Genomic DNA, 19,909 nt, shown 5'->3' with positions numbered 1-19,909 from the left:
AGCAAGGCTGATTCTTCACGTAAAATTTTGTTGATCTCATCTACAAGCATCATCAAACCCTGTCGGGTTGAATGTTTTCCACCATTCTTGATAATAGATATACATCTATATGAATGAATGTTTCCCAGTGAATCAACATTATTTGGTTTATGACCCCTCCATGTTGATTAAATGACAAGCAACTACAACCTGATCTAGAATTTTTATTGCAAGACTTCTCGCAAAATCTACAACAGAAATCAAAGAGAAGCTGCAAACTCTACAATTTTTGGCATTCAACATAATCGCAATGGCCGATAAACATCCATACGATGCTTCTGCTTCATCAAATACAATGAGCCAATCTTTCACTAGCTCATATCCTGAGAGCCAGTCGCCGTCAACCTTAAATTCCTCAGATGTGGTACATAGGTTTCTACAACAACCACAACCCTCTTTCATAGTCGGCGGAAGCCCATACCTCTTTCCATCAATTTTTGGGCTTTACAGGGATGGCATGAGGAGACTTTGCCTCGCGGAACACCATGTATCGACACCATTTATGACCGTTGCTGTTCATTCTGGTTGGTCTGGCGAGCCCTCGATTGTTCTCTCCTCTCCCACAGCAGTGATGGGGACTGCAGAGCTCCACACTTTTTCCTCCAAGATTGACCTCGTTATCGGCAATACCTCATCGACTATACAATCTTCAGGCTACTTTTCACCGGTCTACGACTTCACCTTCACATTCGATGATGGACGCCAGGAAGTATTTCAATGGAAAAAAAGCTCCGGGGATGCAGTTGCAGGTTTATGCGGCAGGAGTAGGGGTTACAAGCTTGTGAGGGCCTCTAATGGGGAGGTACTAGCCGCCTGGACGCATCCAGGCGGTCCAAGTATTGATAAGATGGCGAAGTTTGGTCTGTTGGATAGTATGAGAAAGCTTGGTTGGGGTGAAAGGTGGGAAGTAACGCTGGTGCTATCAGCTATAGCACTTGTTGAAAAAGAGAGAAGGGCGAGGAAGAATGCTGCCGCTGCGGCGTAGGGACTGTTTGAATTTCGGGGCGAACCTTGGAGGGCCCGGTATGATACCCATTGTTTTCGGCGAGTTTTAATGGAATTTTACGTTGCTTGGATATAATTGAGAACTTGGTCAGAATTTAATATGCACCACGAGATCTGATGATAGTTTTCACCATTGTTGACTTGAATTTGCTATAATACTTTCTGTGATTTTCAAGACACATTGACTCCAGTGAGCCAATTTGATAGATGAGAAATTGCTTGAACCAATAAACAAAAAAAGCATTTTGGAGCTTTCTCTAGAACGCAAGTTAATTCTTCGATTCTTCGATTACCCCAAAGATAACATTCGCTGACTGTTTTTCTTTCTTTGTATGATGATAATTTTCCCGCTAACTTGTCGTGCCATGTGTGTACCAACAACCCTTTGTTCTATAGAGCGACAAAGCGACAATCTGTTCGGCGTGTCCCACGTGGCGAGAATGAAGAGAACAAAGTTCTCAGGAAAAAGTTTCCACATTGGCAAAGTCATTGGTCACAGAAGCCATCTTCGTTAGGCTGCAAATCTTCTGGCGATCTAAAGGGAATAAATAAACTTGAAATTTTTCACTATGCAAGAACAAAGGAAGACATCAATGGCGACAAGCTAGCCTTTTTGCAGCACGCTATCTCTTCTTTCATCAATATGATGGCCCTCTCACCCATCAAGTATCAAAATCTTTCTTGTTCACCACCAAGTTAGATTCAAGATATCACCACTACCTCAACTGCGAAAATGTCACATAGTCCAAGCAGTCCAATTGTACGTCCACAGGAGGATCACGAAGGCCTCCAAGTCGTTCCCGATGACGGTCTCCAAACCCCAGACCCAGAAGAATCCCCCACAGCCAAAGATCTTAAATTCCAACCCTATTCGGCTGGATCCGCCTATGGCGGCAACATGAACGTTCGCGAACCTGGTTACGACGTCGTCCCACCAGCCCCGGAGTCTCCTCCTCCCGCTTTTCATCTCATAAACGAATATAAATTAGGGCATAACAATACATTACCTGTTGAAGATGCGCCTCCACCACAAACGATTAAGAAGAAACGAGTGTGCGGATTGAAGAAAAGAACATTCTGGTTGTTGACGATATTGTTACTCATTGCAATCATTGGATTAGCCGTCGGCTTAGGTGTCGGACTTGGCGGGTCTAAATCATCAACCTCTTCTACCCCCTCAAATTCTAGCTCCTCGTCCGAGTCTGTAAACGCTACAGGCACATCCTCTGCAGCACCATCTGCCTCTTCCGCCATCGGTCAGACATGCGTCAAAGGTACAGGACCAGGAAATTATCTCGGTCTCTGTGACTTCTCCTGTAACTTCGGCTATTGTCCCTCTCCCTGCTCCTGCATCCAATTTTCCTCGACCGCAGTCCCACCGCCTCCCATCTCAAACACACCTGGATTTCCACTACCAGGACTAAATGCGGATTATTCAGGCTTGTGTAGTTTTACGTGCAATCATGGATATTGTCCCGACGGAGCTTGCACCACGGATGCTTCGGCTGCCGCGGGAAATTCATCTTCGAGTGCTGTCTCAACGCCGAGTTCGACATCTTCAACTTTGCCGACGTCAAGCTTGGCGCCGTTGACATTGACGGCGCCTACAAGTACGGTGGTTGTTACGTTACAGGGTTCGCAGACTAGTACGGTAATTGTAGTGCCAACTTCGACTAGCTAGCATTGTTATTGTGGTATGGATGGTAAGACTAGAATATTATGTGTGATCTTGGTTGTATACTAAATGATATATATCAGAGTATAAAAAGATCAGAGGGAGAAGAAAAGGCCGACATCTTGCTTCTATAGATTTTGTATTATAGTTTTCTTATTGTTCGCTTCCATTGTAGATATATTGAATGGATTCTCGAAGAAGAGAAGAGTTTATCAAGTTGGATATAGAATTGTTTAGATCTAGAAACTGAATCAAAGACTTTTTCAGTATTCTTAAGCGTTTTGAGATTAAGTTAGATGAGGTGAGCGGCCCAATCAGGAGAAATTGAAAATTGCGCACAAAATTTTGGTCTTTCTTGGCCTTAAAATGTCGAGTGAGATTAGATTTCTAGTGGCTAGTCCACATTTTCAACGGAAAATTCAAACTTTTGGCAAGTTGGGCAATTACTGTGATACCAGAGCTCAGCGCAACAAAATTCAAACCTGATGTTTCTGACTGAATTTCAATGATTAGACGATGTGACTTGATTCGGTTCTGAATCTACCACTATCATTAGTCTAGCTCATTCTTCATGCAAAGGTACTTTGCATATATACTTTGCAACAACACATACATTCCAAATTTTAAGTCAAATCACTTCACAATAGGATAACACATTCATCATGATTAAGATATCTTTATTATATATTAGACTTATTTGGGAAATGAGCTGCGTCTCTAACACTGTTTACTTCAACTTTTCTCAGTACGAAACATCAACAATCTACTCGAGGAGTAATGAAAAGAAATTACATGTAGATTTATCTCATAGATAAAACGAAATGAGAAGCAAAGTGTGTGAAGTCAGTGAATGACTTCAATTCAACGGCTACTGTAGTAAAATCCTAAGCGAATGCGAAAGAGACTAGCTCTTGTAGTAGGTCTATATAAGACCCTCTATTCCCTGTACATAGCTAGCTCTTTAGATAGAATAAAATTAGACATACAGGACCTACGCAATTCGTGGGTGCTACGTCTTCCGTCGTATCCTTCTCGTACCAACACAAAGAGTAAATATCGTTTGACGATCATCTACTTTATAACGTAAAATTAGTTAAATTTCTTCAAGATGGTTGTAATACACGGTCTGCTGCTTTGATTCCCTTGGACACTAAGGGCGCGTTCGAATTGATTTCTTCCACATTTGAAGAAATAAGTAGATAACTGGGGGCTTCTTGAAGGGGTAGAATGGGTTATCAGGATTTATATCTCGATTGTTTTCGGGATATGACCGTTTAGCTCTGCAAAGAAATCGACCTGATTTGCTACCGAGAATGATGCTTTTGTCTGCTGTGTGCCTGATTTGATGTGAGATTGTTGAGACTGTGATTGCTTTGTTCTTTGATTCCTTCACTCAAAAATTCAAGCTTGCAATTCTCGGTGATTTGGATAAGAACCTCACAGTACTTTTCTTGCCGAAACTATTCCCTTTTTGTTGATGGTGCTGAAACTAAATCTTAAAGCAATTATACTTGCGGATGTTGAGATAAGGAGCGGCATATCTAGCTGAGAATTATACTGGCTAATGGTAAAAGATTTCCTATGGTTAGCGGCCAGCAAGATTGAGATATTGGACCCGAAACTTATTCGAAGGGGAACTAAAAGTAGCACGAAAATACCAAGAGAACCTTCTATTCGTTTAAGCTCTGCACAGGAATTTGTTTCTATTCAAACCGCACATGAGACTGACTTAAACAGGAAAGAGTAGCAGTGACAGCGAGGCTGGCGGTATGAATAAGGGCGCAAGAGCTTGCATCTGCCTTTGATTCACTGAATGAAATTTTCTACCAATCGAGGCATTCGCCAAAATCAAGTTTGAAGATGCTATGTTCCTGAAACGGCTTTCCAAATATACAATTCATTTTTTAAGACTTATTAGCCAAGAACAATAGATATTCAACGGAACTAGCGAATTATCAAGAGTATTCATGAAACCACAATATCCAGAAGTCATCCCATCCCATCAACGAATACAAGGGAACAATAGAATCCAATTCAATACTTTATAAACGAGAATGAAATAGTCTCTAAACAAACATCCCCTTTTCACATCATGATTTGTATGTTCAACCACACCACCAATTTCATCTTCTCGAAGCCTCGGTTATCACGCGTTACTTATGAAAATACTATTCATGTGAGTGATTTCCTTGCCACTCGCTTAAGCTCCTGATTCCCCGCAGACTCTTTATTCATTTATTTGTGGATTATCTACCACTCTATCTGTTCATCTCCTGCATGTTATTTTGAGTGGTGGTTGTATGATAGTATCTTGGCATCTTGCAATTTCTTCATGATCGCAGCAATATTCCATCTATGAATGTAACATTCATCTATATGTCCAGTGTGAGACTCAGAACTAAGGCGACGATGGCACATCATGTAGAAAAAATCTGGATATTAGTTATCTATCCCAACAAAAGCACATCTGCAGAGAAAAGGCAATAGCCTTGAAAATTAATGGTATCATTTTATAGCTCGAAAGAAAATATTTACAGCCACCACAACATCCGAATAGTCCTTTTCTTTACTTCACAATCTTCGACTTCTTCTTGACCTTCTCGATCAAACTGCTAAGATCCGCCTTATCCTCTTTTTCTCCCTCGACCTTCCTCTTCTTGTTCTTCGTCTTCACTTCGACCTCCCCATCATCTTCCTCACCTCTCTTCCTCCTTCCCTCTTCCAACAATTTCTTCATACCCTCCGTACCCTTGAACTTTGGATTGCTAGGATCAATAGCATACTCGTGATTCTTGAACAAATCACCGAATCTCTCATCACCAACGTCCATCTGGAAATTTTCCTGTAGCCCTCCTCTCTTGCTCTCGACTTCTTCACTCTTCTTCCCCTTCCCTTTACCCTTCTTCTTTTTCGCCTTCTCGGCGCGTTGAATCTCAGCAATGTCGAAATGTTCCAAATGTTCCGCCTTATCCGTCGAATTGTCCTGCATAAGTAATTCCAACTCTGCACGATTCGAAGCCTTTTCTTCTGCTTCCTTAAGCTTCGCATCGTGTTTCTTCTTGCGTTCTTCCTTGCGTAGTGATTTAGCTGCTTTGGATTTGGTAGCTTCATCGGTTGCGAAGAAAGGGTCGTCGAATCCGAGATCTTCTTTGGCTTCAACTTCTTTCTCCTCATCATCAGGAGCATTTGGATCTTTTCCTTCACGAACAGCCTTGGCCTTTTCTCTCCTGCGGGCTTTGCGCTCTTTTTCTTTACGGATGTATGCTTCGGCTGTGGTTTCATTAGGTATGGGCTCGTTTTCGAAAACATTTCCTTTGGCGGTGGCGCTTAAACCGGCTGTGAATGTGATCTCCATGTCACCAACAGGGCCACTCTCTTTCTTCTTTTTGGTTGGCTCATCTCCAAGTCCGAGAGCTGCGCGAAGTTTCTGTCTCTCAATTTCTTTTTTAGATAATTTAGGGGTATTTTCCTCGGCCTCTTCTTCTTCCTCTTCATCGTCCTCCGAATCACTTCCTAGGTATGCTCGTAAATCGTTCTCGCCAATTTCCGCGCGACTACCTGTGAATGCTCGGTTGATTGCATCTTTTCGGCTTGCCTCCTCGGGGTTCATATCCCATGTGAGTTTGACCTTGGAATGTTGAAGCGCATCGGTGACAAATTCAGTAGGTTTATATCCAGAAGGCACCTTTTCACACTCATCTCTTGGTTCATCATCGAATTCTGTACCATCAGGGATGAATCTTAGATCGAAAAAGTTGGCGGAACTCAAATATTCTGTGCCGTCGCATTTCTGGTAAATGTTTTCTGCAGTTTTCTCGTCCGAACAAACGACAACGGCGTAGAAATATCGTAGTCGTTCGAGTTGATATTGCCGCAGTGCCGCGCCATCAAATTCATTACCATCGTCTGCCTTTTGTAAATCCTTCTTAATTTTCTCCTCTAATTCTTCGTCATCGGCTTCCTCATCATCCTCAGAGTCATCCTCATCCTCTTCTTCGTGCTTCTTTGCGAAAATTTCTTTTGGTGGGCCCTCCAATTCTTCTCGCTCCATCCTTTCTTTTCCATACTCAGACTGGTAAATAGAAATCTTATGAATCTTTCCACCAGGCTTAACGAAACTCTGAAAAACAGCCATTAGATCCACCGATCTAATATTGTCCCAATCCAAATTAACCACCGCTATTCTCGATGAAACCTCTCCCATTTCGACTGCCTGCTGTTCTGCTTGCATATCTGGAAAAGTAGCTTCCTCTTCAATATCTACTCCTCCATCGTCATCTTCATCCTCATCCTCGTCTTCATCTTCCGAGGAAGAAAAACCGCCGCCTCTTGCAGGATCATATCCGACAGCCGCTTTTCTCAATTCCTTTTCCACCACCTCGTCATCCTCCACCTCCACATCTTCTCCGGCCTCATTCTCATCGTCACTTTCACTGTCCTCGTCTTCTTCATCCTCATCAACATACAATCTCTCCAGCGCCTTCTTCTTTCCGCTGCCACTCAACTTCCTTCCGTATCGATCCACCTTTGCTGAATTCAAAAAGTCATCGTCTTTCAGCATGTGCGAGAATCGTTTGTCAATCTTCGTTCTGGTCTGTTTCTTCGAAGGAAGTCGAAATCGAGGATCGGTAGTGAAATTGGAGAATCGAGGATCATTGACTGCAGAAGCAGAGAATGCATCATTCGATGCACCCTTGGGAGCCTTTTGTTTTGGCATTGTGCTGTGAAGGTTTCTAAAATGCGCAATTAACAAGCTTAGAACTTGGAGAATTGGACTTGCGAACTGAGAAACTTTTTTTCGAGATTGCGGGTTTCTGCCGGTGGAGAGTAAAAGCGGTGAGATTAGCATACACGCTGATTAGTCAGTCAGCCACATCCTTAGCCACGTCCCTGGCAACAATGACGATGTAGATCATCGGTCTGACAATGAGTTTACTGGCCAGACTTATTAGGAGATCAATTAGAAATCCATTCAAATTAAATATAAATAACATTCACCCATCTTATACAAACTTCACATAGATTTCAATTCCACAGCTTATAGCAGAATTATCATCCACGATGGGTCGCGAAGAGGAACTGGATAAACGTGTATGTACATGATTACCCGTGACCCTCTCGCCCACTTGAATCCTTCAGCAGTACTGCAAGCATCTTGTTCGCTTGATAACTCTATTCCACAACTAAAATCCATACAGATAGCCTTTACAGTGAGCGGGAAAGTTCAAGGTTCGTTATAGAATATGCGTTTAGTCAATTACGCATATCGACAACACCTCGTCACGTTCACCTTGTGATTCTAAAAGCATTGTTGACGATTGGAGTTTTCAGGGGTCAATTTTCGCTGGTTTACACAGAAGAAAGCGAGGGCACTTGGAGTTGTTGGTTGGGTACGCAATACAGATGATGGAAAGGTACGTTCCATATATTCATACCGTTTGATTTTCTTTCCCTTTCCTCCAATGTCCCCCAGAGTCTTATACTCTGTCCAATCTTGTTGCTCCAAACCCAAACCAACATATTCCGACAGGTGAAAGGCGAAGCTCAAGGTTCTGCCTCTCAAATCGAAGGTTTACGCGCAGATCTCAAAGAAGGACCACCTCATGCAAATGTCACAGAGTACGAAGACAAGGAGCTGGATCTCAAGGAGAAAGGAGTGGCCGAGGAGAGATTTGAGGTTATAAGATAGTGGATGTCGAGTTTGACGGATTACATATGTGTCGGTCCAGATATCAAGCCATGAAACAATGAGGTGTCAGTCTATTAATGTTCATCGCAACTTCCAACTCTCATCAAAGGAAGTTTACTGGTGGCTGTAGACTGTAGACAGATAGTTTACCAAGGTAGATGGCGAGGCCGAATTATAAGAAAAAGGTCTCAGGATGATGTAAAGAATACTTTATGTGTGATGATAATGAAGAGCCGAATCTTTATTACCACTGCCTGGCATTTCTCCTATCTTTTCTCTACTTAGCCTGCCTTTTCAAAGTATCAAAAACTATGTATCTAGGTAGCTGTAGCTAGAAGTGCAGTCAGTCCACCGGAACCGCGAATTAAATTGTAATGGCATAAATGGAAGATCTAAGGGAAGTAAAGCTTTTCCATCTTCCGTCTACCCATACAGGTTTGATGGAAATGAAATGAAGGCATCAGATTGGCTCTGAACTGACAATGTTTCTGCAGATCGACTTTTTGAAGGCCAAACGGTGAGAACTTTCTCATCTAGACGCAGATACAAAACAATCTAGGTCTGATTCCATAACCATGTTGATATCTGCCTGTGTTCCGAATCTTCCAAGGGCTCATATAACCCATATCTAGATACGATTCAAAGACATGTTGAGCAGCAAGGGTGATTTCCCTTGTAAGACTAGAAAGTTTTCGTGCGATATTAACGCCATGCAGACCACCATGAGAGCATCGATCATCAGTGGCAAAGATTATGAGCAGAGCTTGACTATTAACCGAGCCCATGTCTTCCAAGGCTCTGATATAGACGAAAACGATGCAATATTCAGTTGTGAACAATTTGCATAGGCTTCTGCAATAACTACTCAGGTAGGCTTGCTTTTAGAATAAATAGGTCTTGCCGTAATCCATTGACAATGCACCATACATACACGGTGAAGGTTGTCGAAAACAACGCGAAGTAACCCTCCGATTTTTGATTCCCAATCCTCCTCGACATCAAATTTCCGCCGCTCACAAAGCTTATCAGGTGGACGGACCAGGATGGTTTTGGTGATAAGCGAGGCATGTGATATCATCATGTGATGACAGTCGACCACCGCTAAACACTCTAATGGAGCTTGTCTTCCGTTCACCTCATCAATTCTTCTCCATATAGAAATATCTAGATAGCCACTTACACCTATCAGAAGTTGCAACCGCCATACAAAGCATGATACAACATTATCGACATCTTCAAATTCGTTGTTATTCGGCGCAGCTCCATTGTCATACTTGATAATTGCGTTACAATCAGCGAATATTGCTTCTTGGTCCCTTCAGCGTTAAGGGGTCCAAGGTTATCAACTTCCTTGTCCAAGCAACGCCGATTACTTCTGTCCTAGCTATGTTAGAACTCCAATATCGAAAGCCTCCTTGGGCAGGTAGTACTGCAATGTCTTTATCTTCCACGATTCTACAAACGTTTGAGGCATCTTGTCTTTTTTGGCATTGGCACATCCACTCCTCATGGCCCACCCGTCCACCATGACAATCAGAAGCATGCATTAAGGTTCTTACCCGTTCCATCTACCGGTAAACCAAGAAAGTCCTAGTACTACATTCCCAGTCGATATCTTCAATGTCTTTGACTCCACAATCACATATACCTGAGATAGCATCGACGAATTTGGCTCCATTGCCACTCTGTTTCCGAGGCCACTTTGGTCGTGCGTCAAGTGTCCACACTAATGCATGTTCTTGAACTCGATTTATGAGGAGAGCCATATTCCCGACAAGTTAGTTTAACCTTATAAATGCTGGTACGCTATATTTTATGCTTTTATTTTCAGTTTGTATATAAATGTGCTAGCCGACGAGGTTATGTGAGACCCCCCGGACCTTGCTGGACTTCTCATAACACCTCTGTGGAGACAACGGTAACTGCGGGCAAATTGGTCTTTTCAAAATCGGTCTCAATGTTTCAACTACTGTGGAACATTGACAATGAAAACCGTCCATCGTGCCTTAAGTCTAAAGCAGTCTCCTTCCTTTTTCTCTCCATTCTCCACCTTCAATCAGCCTTTTCTTGAAATGTTGCCCCCTCGTCCACTGTCCACTTGAACACGATGGTTCATTCCCCGTTAGCAATGGATCCATTCTATCAGTGAACAAACCCATTAATGTTATCATGATCCTAGGATGACCACACTTATGGCATTAAGTGTCTAGATCCTGTGCTACGGATTCCTCTTGAATCTCGTGGATTTTGCTAGGTTAGAAGTATAATTTGTCACGTCAAAGTCCTCGGCTGTGCCACTGATGTCGTCAAACATAGCATCATGTCTCCACACACGAGTAGTTCGCGGAGCTTATCCAAACAACAGAAACAGGTTGCCTATGTCAGTGGCCAGCCCTGCCGACAATCTCCCAGGGCGTTTTCTAGGGTAGAAAATATATTTATAATGAATGCCATCCGATGTTTCTGCATGTTCATCTTCACTTGCATCTTTCATTCTATTGTTCGCGGCCTTGTACACTCATTCTCTGCCTTTGAGCATTTTCATTCTTTTGCCAGTCATGAGGGTTCAAAACTGCCATATCGTTGGCGCCTTCCTTTTACCTTTGACCGTTGGTGCCACAAACTCTTCTTCAGTGGAGGGATTACTAAGTTCCAATAATGGTAAGCTTTTAATGATTATCAATCGAGGTGTTGATGCTGACTTTTTTTCATCAGTTGACCTCGGGGCTTGGTCTGCCGCTTACAGCAAAGCTCAAGCTTTCATTGCGGAGCTCTCAAATGAAGACAAGCTCAACTTGATCACTGGCAACGATATAGCATCAGCCAACTGGACATCACTTGTCTTCTTGGATGGAACACAAGGTCCTCAAGGTTACGAATATGTCACCGGGTGGGCAGAAACATCCGCACTTGCGCATTCATGGGATAAAACTATGATGTGGAACCAATTCAAAGCAGTTGCTGCCGAATTTTACAACAAAGGTGTGCAGGTCACGAATGCTCCAACATCTCAGCCTCTTGGTCGCACTCCTTGGGGGGGTCGTCTTGTCGAGACAATGGGTCAAGACAGTTACCTGAACGGTATCATGTTCGGTCTTGGTGTCAAAGCCTTCTCAGAGACAGGAATGTATGTTTGATCTCTTCTCTTACACTTACTCCATAAGATCTGATTCTCCCTGAATTTTCCATCATTTTCTTCATATTTTCTTGTGCAAATACTAACCTCACGGTACAGCATTCCAGGAGGTAAGCATTTCCTTCTCAATGAGCAAGAAACCAATCGACAAGCATTTGGCCATAGTGATATTGCTCCATACACCTCCAACACTGATGATAAAACACTTCACGAGACATATCTCGCACCATTCTATGATGGTGTTAAGAATGGGATGGGTGCAGTAATGTGTGCTATGACTCAAGTCAATGGCACACTCTCTTGCGAAAACTCCGATCTTTTGATGCATTATCTAAAGACCGAGCTTGGATACCCAGGGCTTGTATTCCCAGATCAAGGTGCCCAATCGACTGCTTTTGGTTCTGCAAATGGAGGTCTCGACTTTGGAGGCTCGAGGATCTGGAGCAATGCTACTATCGCTACTGGTCTCGCTAATGGTACACTCTCACAAGAACGGCTTGACGATATGGCCATGCGAAATGTCATGGGATACTACTATGTCAACCTCAATAATGGTAGCCAGCCTTCGCACGTTAGCTCTACAACATACCGCGATGTTCGAGCAAATCACAGTGCTATTGTGAGAGAAAATGGTGCGGCTTCGTTGGTTTTACTCAAGAATACCAACAATGCTTTGCCTCTTTCTAATCCATTAAGCATAGCCATCTTCGGTTCACACGCAGGCCCGATTATGGCTGGACCAAACTACGAGTTCACTATCGACGAAACTAAGATGGTTTATGAAGGCCATCTTGCAGGTGGTTCTGGATCTGGTCAAACTTCTTTCCCTTACCTCATTACTCCTCAGCATGCTCTCACGACTCAAGCCAGAGAGGACGGTACCATGGTTCGTTGGATCTTAAATAACACCTATACCAACACCATCTCCAACGGTATAGGCGGTAGAATGAGTAAGCGACAGACAGCAGTAGACTTTGGTGGAAATGGAACCATGAGCGGAGGTGGCGGCGGTGGCTTTGGAGGGGGAGGACCCCCAGGACTTGGCGGCGGAACTTCCCTCAGTCAGGACATTTCTACATACGCTACTGACGCAGAAGTCTGCTTAGTGTTTTTGAACGCATTCTCCGGCGAAGGCGTCGATCGCACTGAGCTCCGCAACACAGATCAAGATACACTTGTCATTTCCGTAGCAGCCGAATGTAACAACACCGTCGTCATTATCAACACCGTTGGTGCTCGACTCGTCGACACCTGGATCGAGAATGAGAACGTCACCGCCGTTGTCTACGGCGGGCTTCTCGGACAAGAATCCGGCGATTCTATCGTCGATGTCTTATACGGAAAAGTCAATCCTTCCGGACGTTTATCCCACACAATCGCGAAAAACGAATCAGATTACAACGTTGAGATCTGCACAACTCATGTTTGCAACTTTACTGAAGGTAACTTTATCGATTACAAATACTTCGACGCATATAACGTTACCCCACGATATGAATTCGGATACGGGTTAAGCTACACCAGTTTCACGTACTCCGATCTCGCAACTGAAATAATCAACTCCAGCGCCCTCGCATCTACATATTCAACTGGCATTCTAACCGTCGGAGGAAAAGAAGATCTCTGGACTGAGGTCGTATCGGTCAACGTCACAATCACCAATTCCGGATCCGTCTCCGGCAACGAGGTCGCGCAATTATACCTGGAGTTCCCGGCCGAAGCTGACGAGCCAGTAAGACAGTTGAGAGGATTTGAAAAGACGCGTTTGTTAGCGGCTGGGGAGCAGGAAACGCTGGGCTTTGCGTTGAGGAGGAGAGATTTGAGTGTGTGGGATACGGCAGCGCAGGAGTGGATGGTGGTTAGGGGGACTTATGTCGTGAATGTTGGGGCTAGTTCGAGGGATTTGAGGGTGGCGGGGACTGTTACTGTTGCTTAAGTTGTTGATTTAGCATTCGGGGTCAGAAGGTTGATGTGGATAGAATTCAATTGTACATATTTGACGGGAATCAAAAAATGTTGATAAACCATTTCTTCATCGGAAGGTATGCGTACAAGTAGCAGTGATGAATTTGATCGTCTCGTTAATATTCGCCAATTTCAACTACGATGGATGCAAAAGCCATACAGCCACTTAGGATTTATAGTCGATTCAAGATGAACTCTCAATTCGATTTCCCATGTCAATAGGTCAATTCAAGAGTTTGAATGGGTGAATACAGGGAAACAGAAAACCTGTATAAGAATTCAGTAAATATTAATATTTAGAAATATAATTAAGGCTCACTCGATCTTAAGAAATCTGCAAATAGATGCACATGTATATATCAATCGATCCGATTGCAAACCCCTATCATCGTAAAATTATAGTAAATAACTACATCTCTCCTCGAACCATTTCAACTTCATTGTCTGACCATTCATTCTATTTCCGCACCCAACAACACAATGAACACTTTCAGAAACTCGCGTCAACAATGTACTCGAGTATAATTATCACGTCGTTCTTTCTATTACTTTAATTTTCAACTCATCCATGCATCCCTCAACTCCTAATCTGTTTCGCTATACAAACTTTACCATGCAATATCATCCATCTCAACCCATCTGTTTCCACCAGCTTCCATCCTCCGTACCATCCGTCCCATGAATCTTTCGTTTCATGTCTAACCTTTGCATGTTTTTCCTCTCCGAAAAGAATCAAACTACATATCCCATATAGTGAATTATGTGTGCACATCTTTCATTCATTCCACCCATCCGTCTCTCATTCCTAGCGACCAACCTTCAACCGCACATCTCATCTTCTTTCCCGTTCGCCCACGCACACGAGTTTTTCTTTGAAACAACCAAATCCCTCACATCACAAATTCATCCAAACTCCTTGTTCCCCAGCTTTCTTTTGTACAACGTAAATGCAACTCCCACTACTCGATTTAAAAATACAATCCTTCATCGTTCTTCGCAATCAAACTTTAACATCCGTCTTCTCTTGTTCAACTCCTGCTTCGGTATCACTCTTGACATTTTGTGCCAATCCCTCATTTTCTTTCCCCTTGATATTTTCCTCAACCCCCGGTCCCTCCAAATCGATTTCCTTTCTCAAATCAGGCAAAAATCTATCAATTCTCTTCCACGTTTCGGTCCATAACTTCTCTTGCGTCTCATCTTGACTACGCGGGACCAGGTATCCGCTACTAGACATTACAAGAAGGACATTCTTTAAACTTTCTGGCACTGCTTCTTCCTGTTTCGTTTGTTAGTAAATTTAAGACCATCGAATAGTTCCATTGACATACCAGACTATCACCCTGCCCACTATTCATTAAACGATCCATGATGTCAAGTATCTTGATCCAAAGATCTAGCATACCCTCCCATTTCGACAATAGTACCAAATAGTGCAGGAAGATCCTACAGAGAAGTGTGGCAGCTTGAACACGAGTCTCACTCATGCCAATTGGATCGGATGAGTATACTTCTGGCTTTAGCAATCGAGTTATGAGAGGGAAAAGAACCTCGCTGAAAATAGCGGTCCATTCTTCGTGATCACCTGACGTTAATTCTGGTGATAATAACGAACGCTGCAATGAAGAGAATGCTTGATGTCGAATTTCCCGACAAGGATTCGTGCACTGTGTCGTTAAAGCCATGAAGATTGGTGACCAATAATTTGCCCAAGCTGTAATGAATTAATAAAAGTTAATGCGATAGATGAATCAAAACATACCCTCTTTGCTTTCAAGATGCGATTGTTCCATCAGGACAGGAATTCTTGACGTCAAAGAATATATCATTGTTATAGCCTTGACCCCTCTAGCTACGACCGCATCTACCACCTGTGGCTTTGGCTGTTTGACTGGTTGACCTCTTCGTGACCTCTTATCGTGCTTTTGCTCCATGGTGGATCCTACACTCCCGGCAGTGGCAAAATCATTAAGCAATTTAACAGCTGACTCATAATTATCAGCCATTATAGTTGGTGGAGAACCAATAGCAACGCCCTCAAGGATTTCAAATACAGCTGATGCTGAGGAAGGACTGGTTGCAAGATTTTTAAGGATCACCCAGAAGTCAGGAGACGTCATTATTTCGTTTCGTAACGGGCCTGGCTCTTTTATACATTGTGTTAATCCCTGAAGAACAAGTGTGGCAGATTTCTCGAACAAATCTTTCTTGAAACTTGAGATAGCGTGAAGTACCACAGGAACACGAATGTATGATTGTTCCTATATGTACATTAGCTTTGATTGATTAGACAAGGTAAGATATACTAACATAGCTTGCGTGCAGTAGGTGCAGTAAATAGAATATTGTTCTAGATACCATCAAGGGATGCCAACTGGTAGAGTTTCTTAGAACGTTTTGTAAAGCTTCTGCAACTTCAGCTCCAAATGCGTTGATAGTTTCATTATCTCGCATTGCAAGCACGGTACACAGCTCTAATATGTAAACCATTGACGGATCATACACAGGACCAGATGGCGCGCCATTAACGCCGTTTGTGGGACTTGATGGGGGTTCCACTTCCGATTTCACACTTATGACGACTGATGAAGGGTCATCTGGCAATTGCGATATTAATGCTTGTATGAGAGGTCGTAGTGAATCAATAGGCATGTTTCTAATCACATTAGCGACCGAGTCAAAAGAAACATGTAGACATTACTTACACTACATTTGCAAAAACGTCGCCCATGAAGCAAGCATTCACACAATCGACTGTGCACAAAGTACTTTCGAGCTCTTCATCTGATGGCTCCGGAGGATCGTCTGCAGCATAGCTAGTAATGTATGATGCAAAAGCGGAGAAAAGACCGGTATCGCTGGGCTTTGCCCCTCGATCAATGACTTGGGAAGGAGTTTGTAAGGGAATTGGTGCAATATCCATGCTATTGGATGTAGCAAAGAATGGGGGTATCAATGAATTAACAAATAAGTTCAACCAAATCTTAGAAATCTATGCATGTAATTAGCAAATTGTATAGAGCGCTTGACTATTGATCAACTTACGTGCTTCCAACTTTCTCCTATCACACTTTCACTGCCTAACACAACTCGGAAAAGAACAACAGTCGCAAGCTGAGCCTTCACATCCCTACCAAATTTGACTGCAAGTTCACTAACCATAACACTATTCTCCCCAACCTGTATCTCTGTATTGAGTGTAGTACTGGATGGAATCTCTGTTGCAAGTGTAGTAATGTGACTCAAACAATACACGACTTGGTCTATGACTTCAGTCAAACCATGCTTGGCTGCGATACGGACACACTGATCAAAACCAGCAATGACTCTCTCGAACACAGCATCATCAGTCGCCGACATGAAGACATACGATAGAGTTGCAACTACTGGTTTCCAAGTAGCTGCGAACATATCTGCATCAAAGATATTGGTGTTACAGATAGTAAGATCACCCGCAGAAGTGGTTTTCAGTAATAATTCTTTCCAAGCATAGTCGAATGCATGTTTGTTGTCATGCTCATCAGGTAGAATGATTTCGTTTGATTTGATAGACTCGTAAATGTCCTGGAGGTATTGCGGAGCAAAATCCTGCCCGCCATTTACTCCACGTAGATTCCGTGCAAAGTTTTCTAGCTCCATGCGTTTACCTTTCATGTTCGGATTATGCTGGTCCGTATTCAACATGATAATGGCATAAGTTAAAACATACACAGAATCTTTATCCGCGATACCTTCAGGTAAGGTACCCGAACAATAATTTTCTGCGAAAGTCGAGATAATCCGTTCGATCAAAGCAGATTCTCCAGGTAATCTAAAGGTCTCGAGGAGTTCACGTAGCGCTTCATCAACTCTCTTGTTTTCAAAATCAAATGAGTCCATCAAAGCTTCTAGAATGGGCTCATTTCCTTTCTTGGATATGAATTCGCCTAATTGCTTTTTGTCGATACGAGATGTTCCCTTCAAGAAATTTGCGACAGTCTTTGCATCTCTTGGATCATCTATGATGCCTTGTGACGCCAGAAACGCAATTCCAGCCTTCGGACTCTCGTTAAATTTGACCGTTCCCTGAATGATAATCTTCTTCCTTCGTTTCTGCTCGCGTAGTGTTGCGTGATCAGGGTAGCCATCATATTTCGGTTCATCGCCAAGCCTATCTGCAATGAATTGGACAAAACCTAAGAGAGCATCGAGACAGAGTGGTGGGACACTTGTCGTGCTCCAAGTCGCAGAATCCGGTATCGCATTGCGAGACAGAAGTCCAACCATATCCTCGCAGATATCACTTCGGTCGATCTCGCAATCATAATTGACGTATAGTTCAGCCATATAGCTCGGGATCCGCGCAAGAGCTCCAACACTTTCCACCATTGCTTCACGTGCATCCGGCTTACGCGACCCACCTTCTAACCCTAGGGTCCGACGGTCCTTCACAGGCACGGGCGTGGAACGACCGCTGCTGGCTTGTGATGGTGGCGGCTTAACCAGCTTTGGAGCCTGCGGTATACCAGCATATAGAGAGGGGTCGATTCCCCTTTCCCGGGGAATTTCTACACGAGGGTGCAAGCATGCAACCAGATAAGACAAAAAGAGCTCTTGCTGCAACTTCAATACTTCTCTGCACGTCGAGAGGAGAGTGCCAGCAACAATGAGCGACTCCTGTAAGATAGCCATGTTGTCCGATCGGACTAATTGAAATAGATATCGACAAAGGCGGTCTTCAGCAAGGGTTGCTAAAGCTGGATGCTTGGCAATAGAAGGACCTGCTATTTCGAGAGCTACGTTAATCATACGAAGTGCGATAACTCTCAAAGGATCGGCATGCTTTCGATCGTGAGGATCTAATAAATCTATCAAAGCCCTAAATAGCTCACAAATAGATGGGAGAGAATAAGGCTTGCTGGGAGTATCATCCGAAGCCTCTGATGCCGGCGCCACGATTTCACCTTCAGATGAAGACTCCAAGAGAGGAACCTTCTCCATAGCAGATGACGGCCGTGATGTATCAAAGCTTGAAGAAGGAGGCCGTGACCCGACAGGAGATGCAGTCAATTTCGTGATAGCACTTGTACTGGCTGCTGAAGGGGCCATTTTGACAGTGTCCATATCTTCCTTCGTCTTCTCGTCTAAAGCTTCTAGATCATCCCCAGCCTCAATCTCTAAATGCTTCAGTCTCTCGAAAATGATCTGACACATCTTGGCCATAGTCATTTCGGCAGTCCCGCGAAATAACTCCGATAGCTGTGGCTGACAACACATATTTAAATTCGTCTCCATCATCTTACAAACACTTCCATCGCTAAGTAAATCTCCACCGGGGCCAGACAGCATTCCTTCCATAAGTTTCAATATTTTTTGATATACCTTCTCTTCAGCCACTGTATCTCGAGCTTCAAACCGGCAATTTGTCATGGCAGCAGACAAAGACTGCATTGCTTGTGAAAGTCGAGGGGATCTTGGACTAATTAAGTTGTACGAGAAGAACTTTATGATGGCAGCCAGGGCTAAAGTTGTGATCGGCGACGGCGTTGCAGGATTTTCGATGACCATGACTTGGAGAAAAGGATGGAGTAAAGATGGTGCATCGAATGTGTGTATATCTAACAGTAGAAGAATTATTAGATCAGTTGTGCCCAGCTCAGAAATGATTTATGTTGCCTACCTTTGCATCCAGTCAATTCTTGTCTGAGACGCTGAAATCCAGCCATCAGAGGATTATCTTGCATGCTCTTCCCTTTCTTTCCCCTCAAACCCCATCTGATTGCCAAGCCTGCATCATCGTTCCCTTCTGGGGCCGCTGAGCCTTTCGTCGCCCTGCGAGTTCCTGGTTCGTCTCGCGGTGTAGAAGGCCTTGAATTCTGAGCTCCCGCGCTCAATGGACTTGAATGTCCACCCAATATAGAAGAAGCCGATGAATGCGCCCACCGAGGATGCTTGCGCATGGCAGAAGTAACAGCACGACATTCTTGAATGATAAGGGTGACAGGGTCGACAGCTACTGAAATCATACTAGTATTCGAGGCCATGCTGCCATTAAGTCTTTGCGGGGCGGCACTATCAATGCTTTGGCGCAAAGCTGTAGAAGATGTTGAACGACGTTTGGGAGAGGTAGCCGAAGCTATATCTTGTGTTGGGGCATTATTGCTCATGTCGTATGTCGATTACCCACCGCGCACAGCATAAGGACGATTCGCTAGTATGGACCACGCGTGGGTGTTGTAAATCCTTGACGATAAAAGAAATCCTGTTGGAATAAGTTCGAGTCACAAAAACAAACGAACTATCTGTATGTGCTATACAAATACGAAAATGTCAACTAGATTGGATATCAAAAGTAAATAGCTACGATGTCATGGTAGGTTATACTTTACCAGGTACATGAATTCGAAGAGCACAGATGTCT

The 19,909-nt window shown here is 43.5% G+C and overlaps 6 protein-coding genes across 6 annotated transcripts; 4 read left to right on the top strand and 2 right to left on the bottom strand.

The window, feature by feature from the left end:
- Positions 1-64: 64 nt before the first annotated feature.
- BCIN_12g02870 (hypothetical protein) lies at positions 65-1,271 on the top strand. The gene has a single exon (XM_001558102.2). The coding sequence runs from the start codon at positions 290-292 to the stop codon at positions 1,022-1,024; it is 735 nt and encodes a 244-aa protein (XP_001558152.1). The 5' UTR covers positions 65-289; the 3' UTR covers positions 1,025-1,271.
- A 206-nt stretch (positions 1,272-1,477) lies between these two features.
- BCIN_12g02860 (hypothetical protein) lies at positions 1,478-2,985 on the top strand. The gene has a single exon (XM_001558101.2). The coding sequence runs from the start codon at positions 1,778-1,780 to the stop codon at positions 2,723-2,725; it is 948 nt and encodes a 315-aa protein (XP_001558151.1). The 5' UTR covers positions 1,478-1,777; the 3' UTR covers positions 2,726-2,985.
- A 2,218-nt stretch (positions 2,986-5,203) lies between these two features.
- Bcesf1 lies at positions 5,204-7,519 on the bottom strand. Its single transcript, XM_001558100.2, has one exon. It carries the CDS (start codon positions 7,434-7,436, stop codon positions 5,286-5,288), a length of 2,151 nt encoding a protein of 716 aa, XP_001558150.2. The 5' UTR covers positions 7,437-7,519; the 3' UTR covers positions 5,204-5,285.
- Positions 7,520-7,626: 107 nt separating this feature from the next.
- On the top strand, positions 7,627-8,782 carry BCIN_12g02840 (hypothetical protein). The gene is made up of 4 exons (XM_024696343.1): positions 7,627-7,810; positions 7,918-7,948; positions 8,051-8,133; positions 8,250-8,782. Exons 1-4 carry the CDS (start codon positions 7,781-7,783, stop codon positions 8,406-8,408), a joined length of 303 nt encoding a protein of 100 aa, XP_024552151.1. The 5' UTR covers positions 7,627-7,780; the 3' UTR covers positions 8,409-8,782.
- A 741-nt stretch (positions 8,783-9,523) lies between these two features.
- On the top strand, positions 9,524-13,571 carry BCIN_12g02830 (hypothetical protein). Its single transcript, XM_001558097.2, has 3 exons — positions 9,524-11,069; positions 11,124-11,535; positions 11,644-13,571. The coding sequence occupies exons 1-3, from the start codon at positions 10,856-10,858 to the stop codon at positions 13,478-13,480; spliced, it is 2,463 nt and encodes an 820-aa protein (XP_001558147.2). The 5' UTR covers positions 9,524-10,855; the 3' UTR covers positions 13,481-13,571.
- A 241-nt stretch (positions 13,572-13,812) lies between these two features.
- On the bottom strand, positions 13,813-19,858 carry BCIN_12g02820 (hypothetical protein). Its single transcript, XM_024696342.1, has 7 exons — positions 19,169-19,858; positions 16,555-19,106; positions 16,215-16,501; positions 15,820-16,165; positions 15,272-15,770; positions 14,841-15,223; positions 13,813-14,788 (listed from the first exon to the last, which is right to left on the bottom strand). Exons 1-7 carry the CDS (start codon positions 19,653-19,655, stop codon positions 14,510-14,512), a joined length of 4,833 nt encoding a protein of 1,610 aa, XP_024552150.1. The 5' UTR covers positions 19,656-19,858; the 3' UTR covers positions 13,813-14,509.
- Between the last annotated feature and the right edge of the window lie 51 nt (positions 19,859-19,909).

Source organism: Botrytis cinerea, chromosome 12 (genome assembly GCF_000143535.2).
Source record: "Botrytis cinerea B05.10 chromosome 12, complete sequence".
Lineage (NCBI taxonomy): Eukaryota > Fungi > Ascomycota > Leotiomycetes > Helotiales > Sclerotiniaceae > Botrytis > Botrytis cinerea.
This window is presented reverse-complemented; position numbering and strand designations above follow the sequence as displayed.

Bases quoted from the DNA above. Each gene is read 5' to 3' on its own strand.
- Bcesf1 (XM_001558100.2), bottom strand. From the start codon at position 7,436: ATGCCAAAACAAAAGGCTCCCAAGGGTGCATCGAATGATGCATTCTCT.
- BCIN_12g02830 (XM_001558097.2), top strand. From the start codon at position 10,856: ATGCCATCCGATGTTTCTGCATGTTCATCTTCACTTGCATCTTTCATT. The intron at 11,070-11,123 runs GTAAGCTTTTAA...TTTTTTCATCAG, and splicing joins ATTACTAAGTTCCAATAATG to TTGACCTCGGGGCTTGGTCT. The intron at 11,536-11,643 runs GTATGTTTGATC...CTCACGGTACAG, and splicing joins GCCTTCTCAGAGACAGGAAT to CATTCCAGGAGGTAAGCATT.
- BCIN_12g02870 (XM_001558102.2), top strand. From the start codon at position 290: ATGGCCGATAAACATCCATACGATGCTTCTGCTTCATCAAATACAATG.
- BCIN_12g02860 (XM_001558101.2), top strand. From the start codon at position 1,778: ATGTCACATAGTCCAAGCAGTCCAATTGTACGTCCACAGGAGGATCAC.
- BCIN_12g02840 (XM_024696343.1), top strand. From the start codon at position 7,781: ATGGGTCGCGAAGAGGAACTGGATAAACGT. The intron at 7,811-7,917 runs GTATGTACATGA...AAATCCATACAG, and splicing joins AAGAGGAACTGGATAAACGT to ATAGCCTTTACAGTGAGCGG. The intron at 7,949-8,050 runs GTTCGTTATAGA...TGGAGTTTTCAG, and splicing joins AGTGAGCGGGAAAGTTCAAG to GGGTCAATTTTCGCTGGTTT.
- BCIN_12g02820 (XM_024696342.1), bottom strand. From the start codon at position 19,655: ATGAGCAATAATGCCCCAACACAAGATATAGCTTCGGCTACCTCTCCC. The intron at 15,771-15,819 runs GTTAGTATATCT...ATGTACATATAG, and splicing joins ACCTACTGCACGCAAGCTAT to GAACAATCATACATTCGTGT. The intron at 15,224-15,271 runs GTATGTTTTGAT...AATTCATTACAG, and splicing joins GCATCTTGAAAGCAAAGAGG to CTTGGGCAAATTATTGGTCA.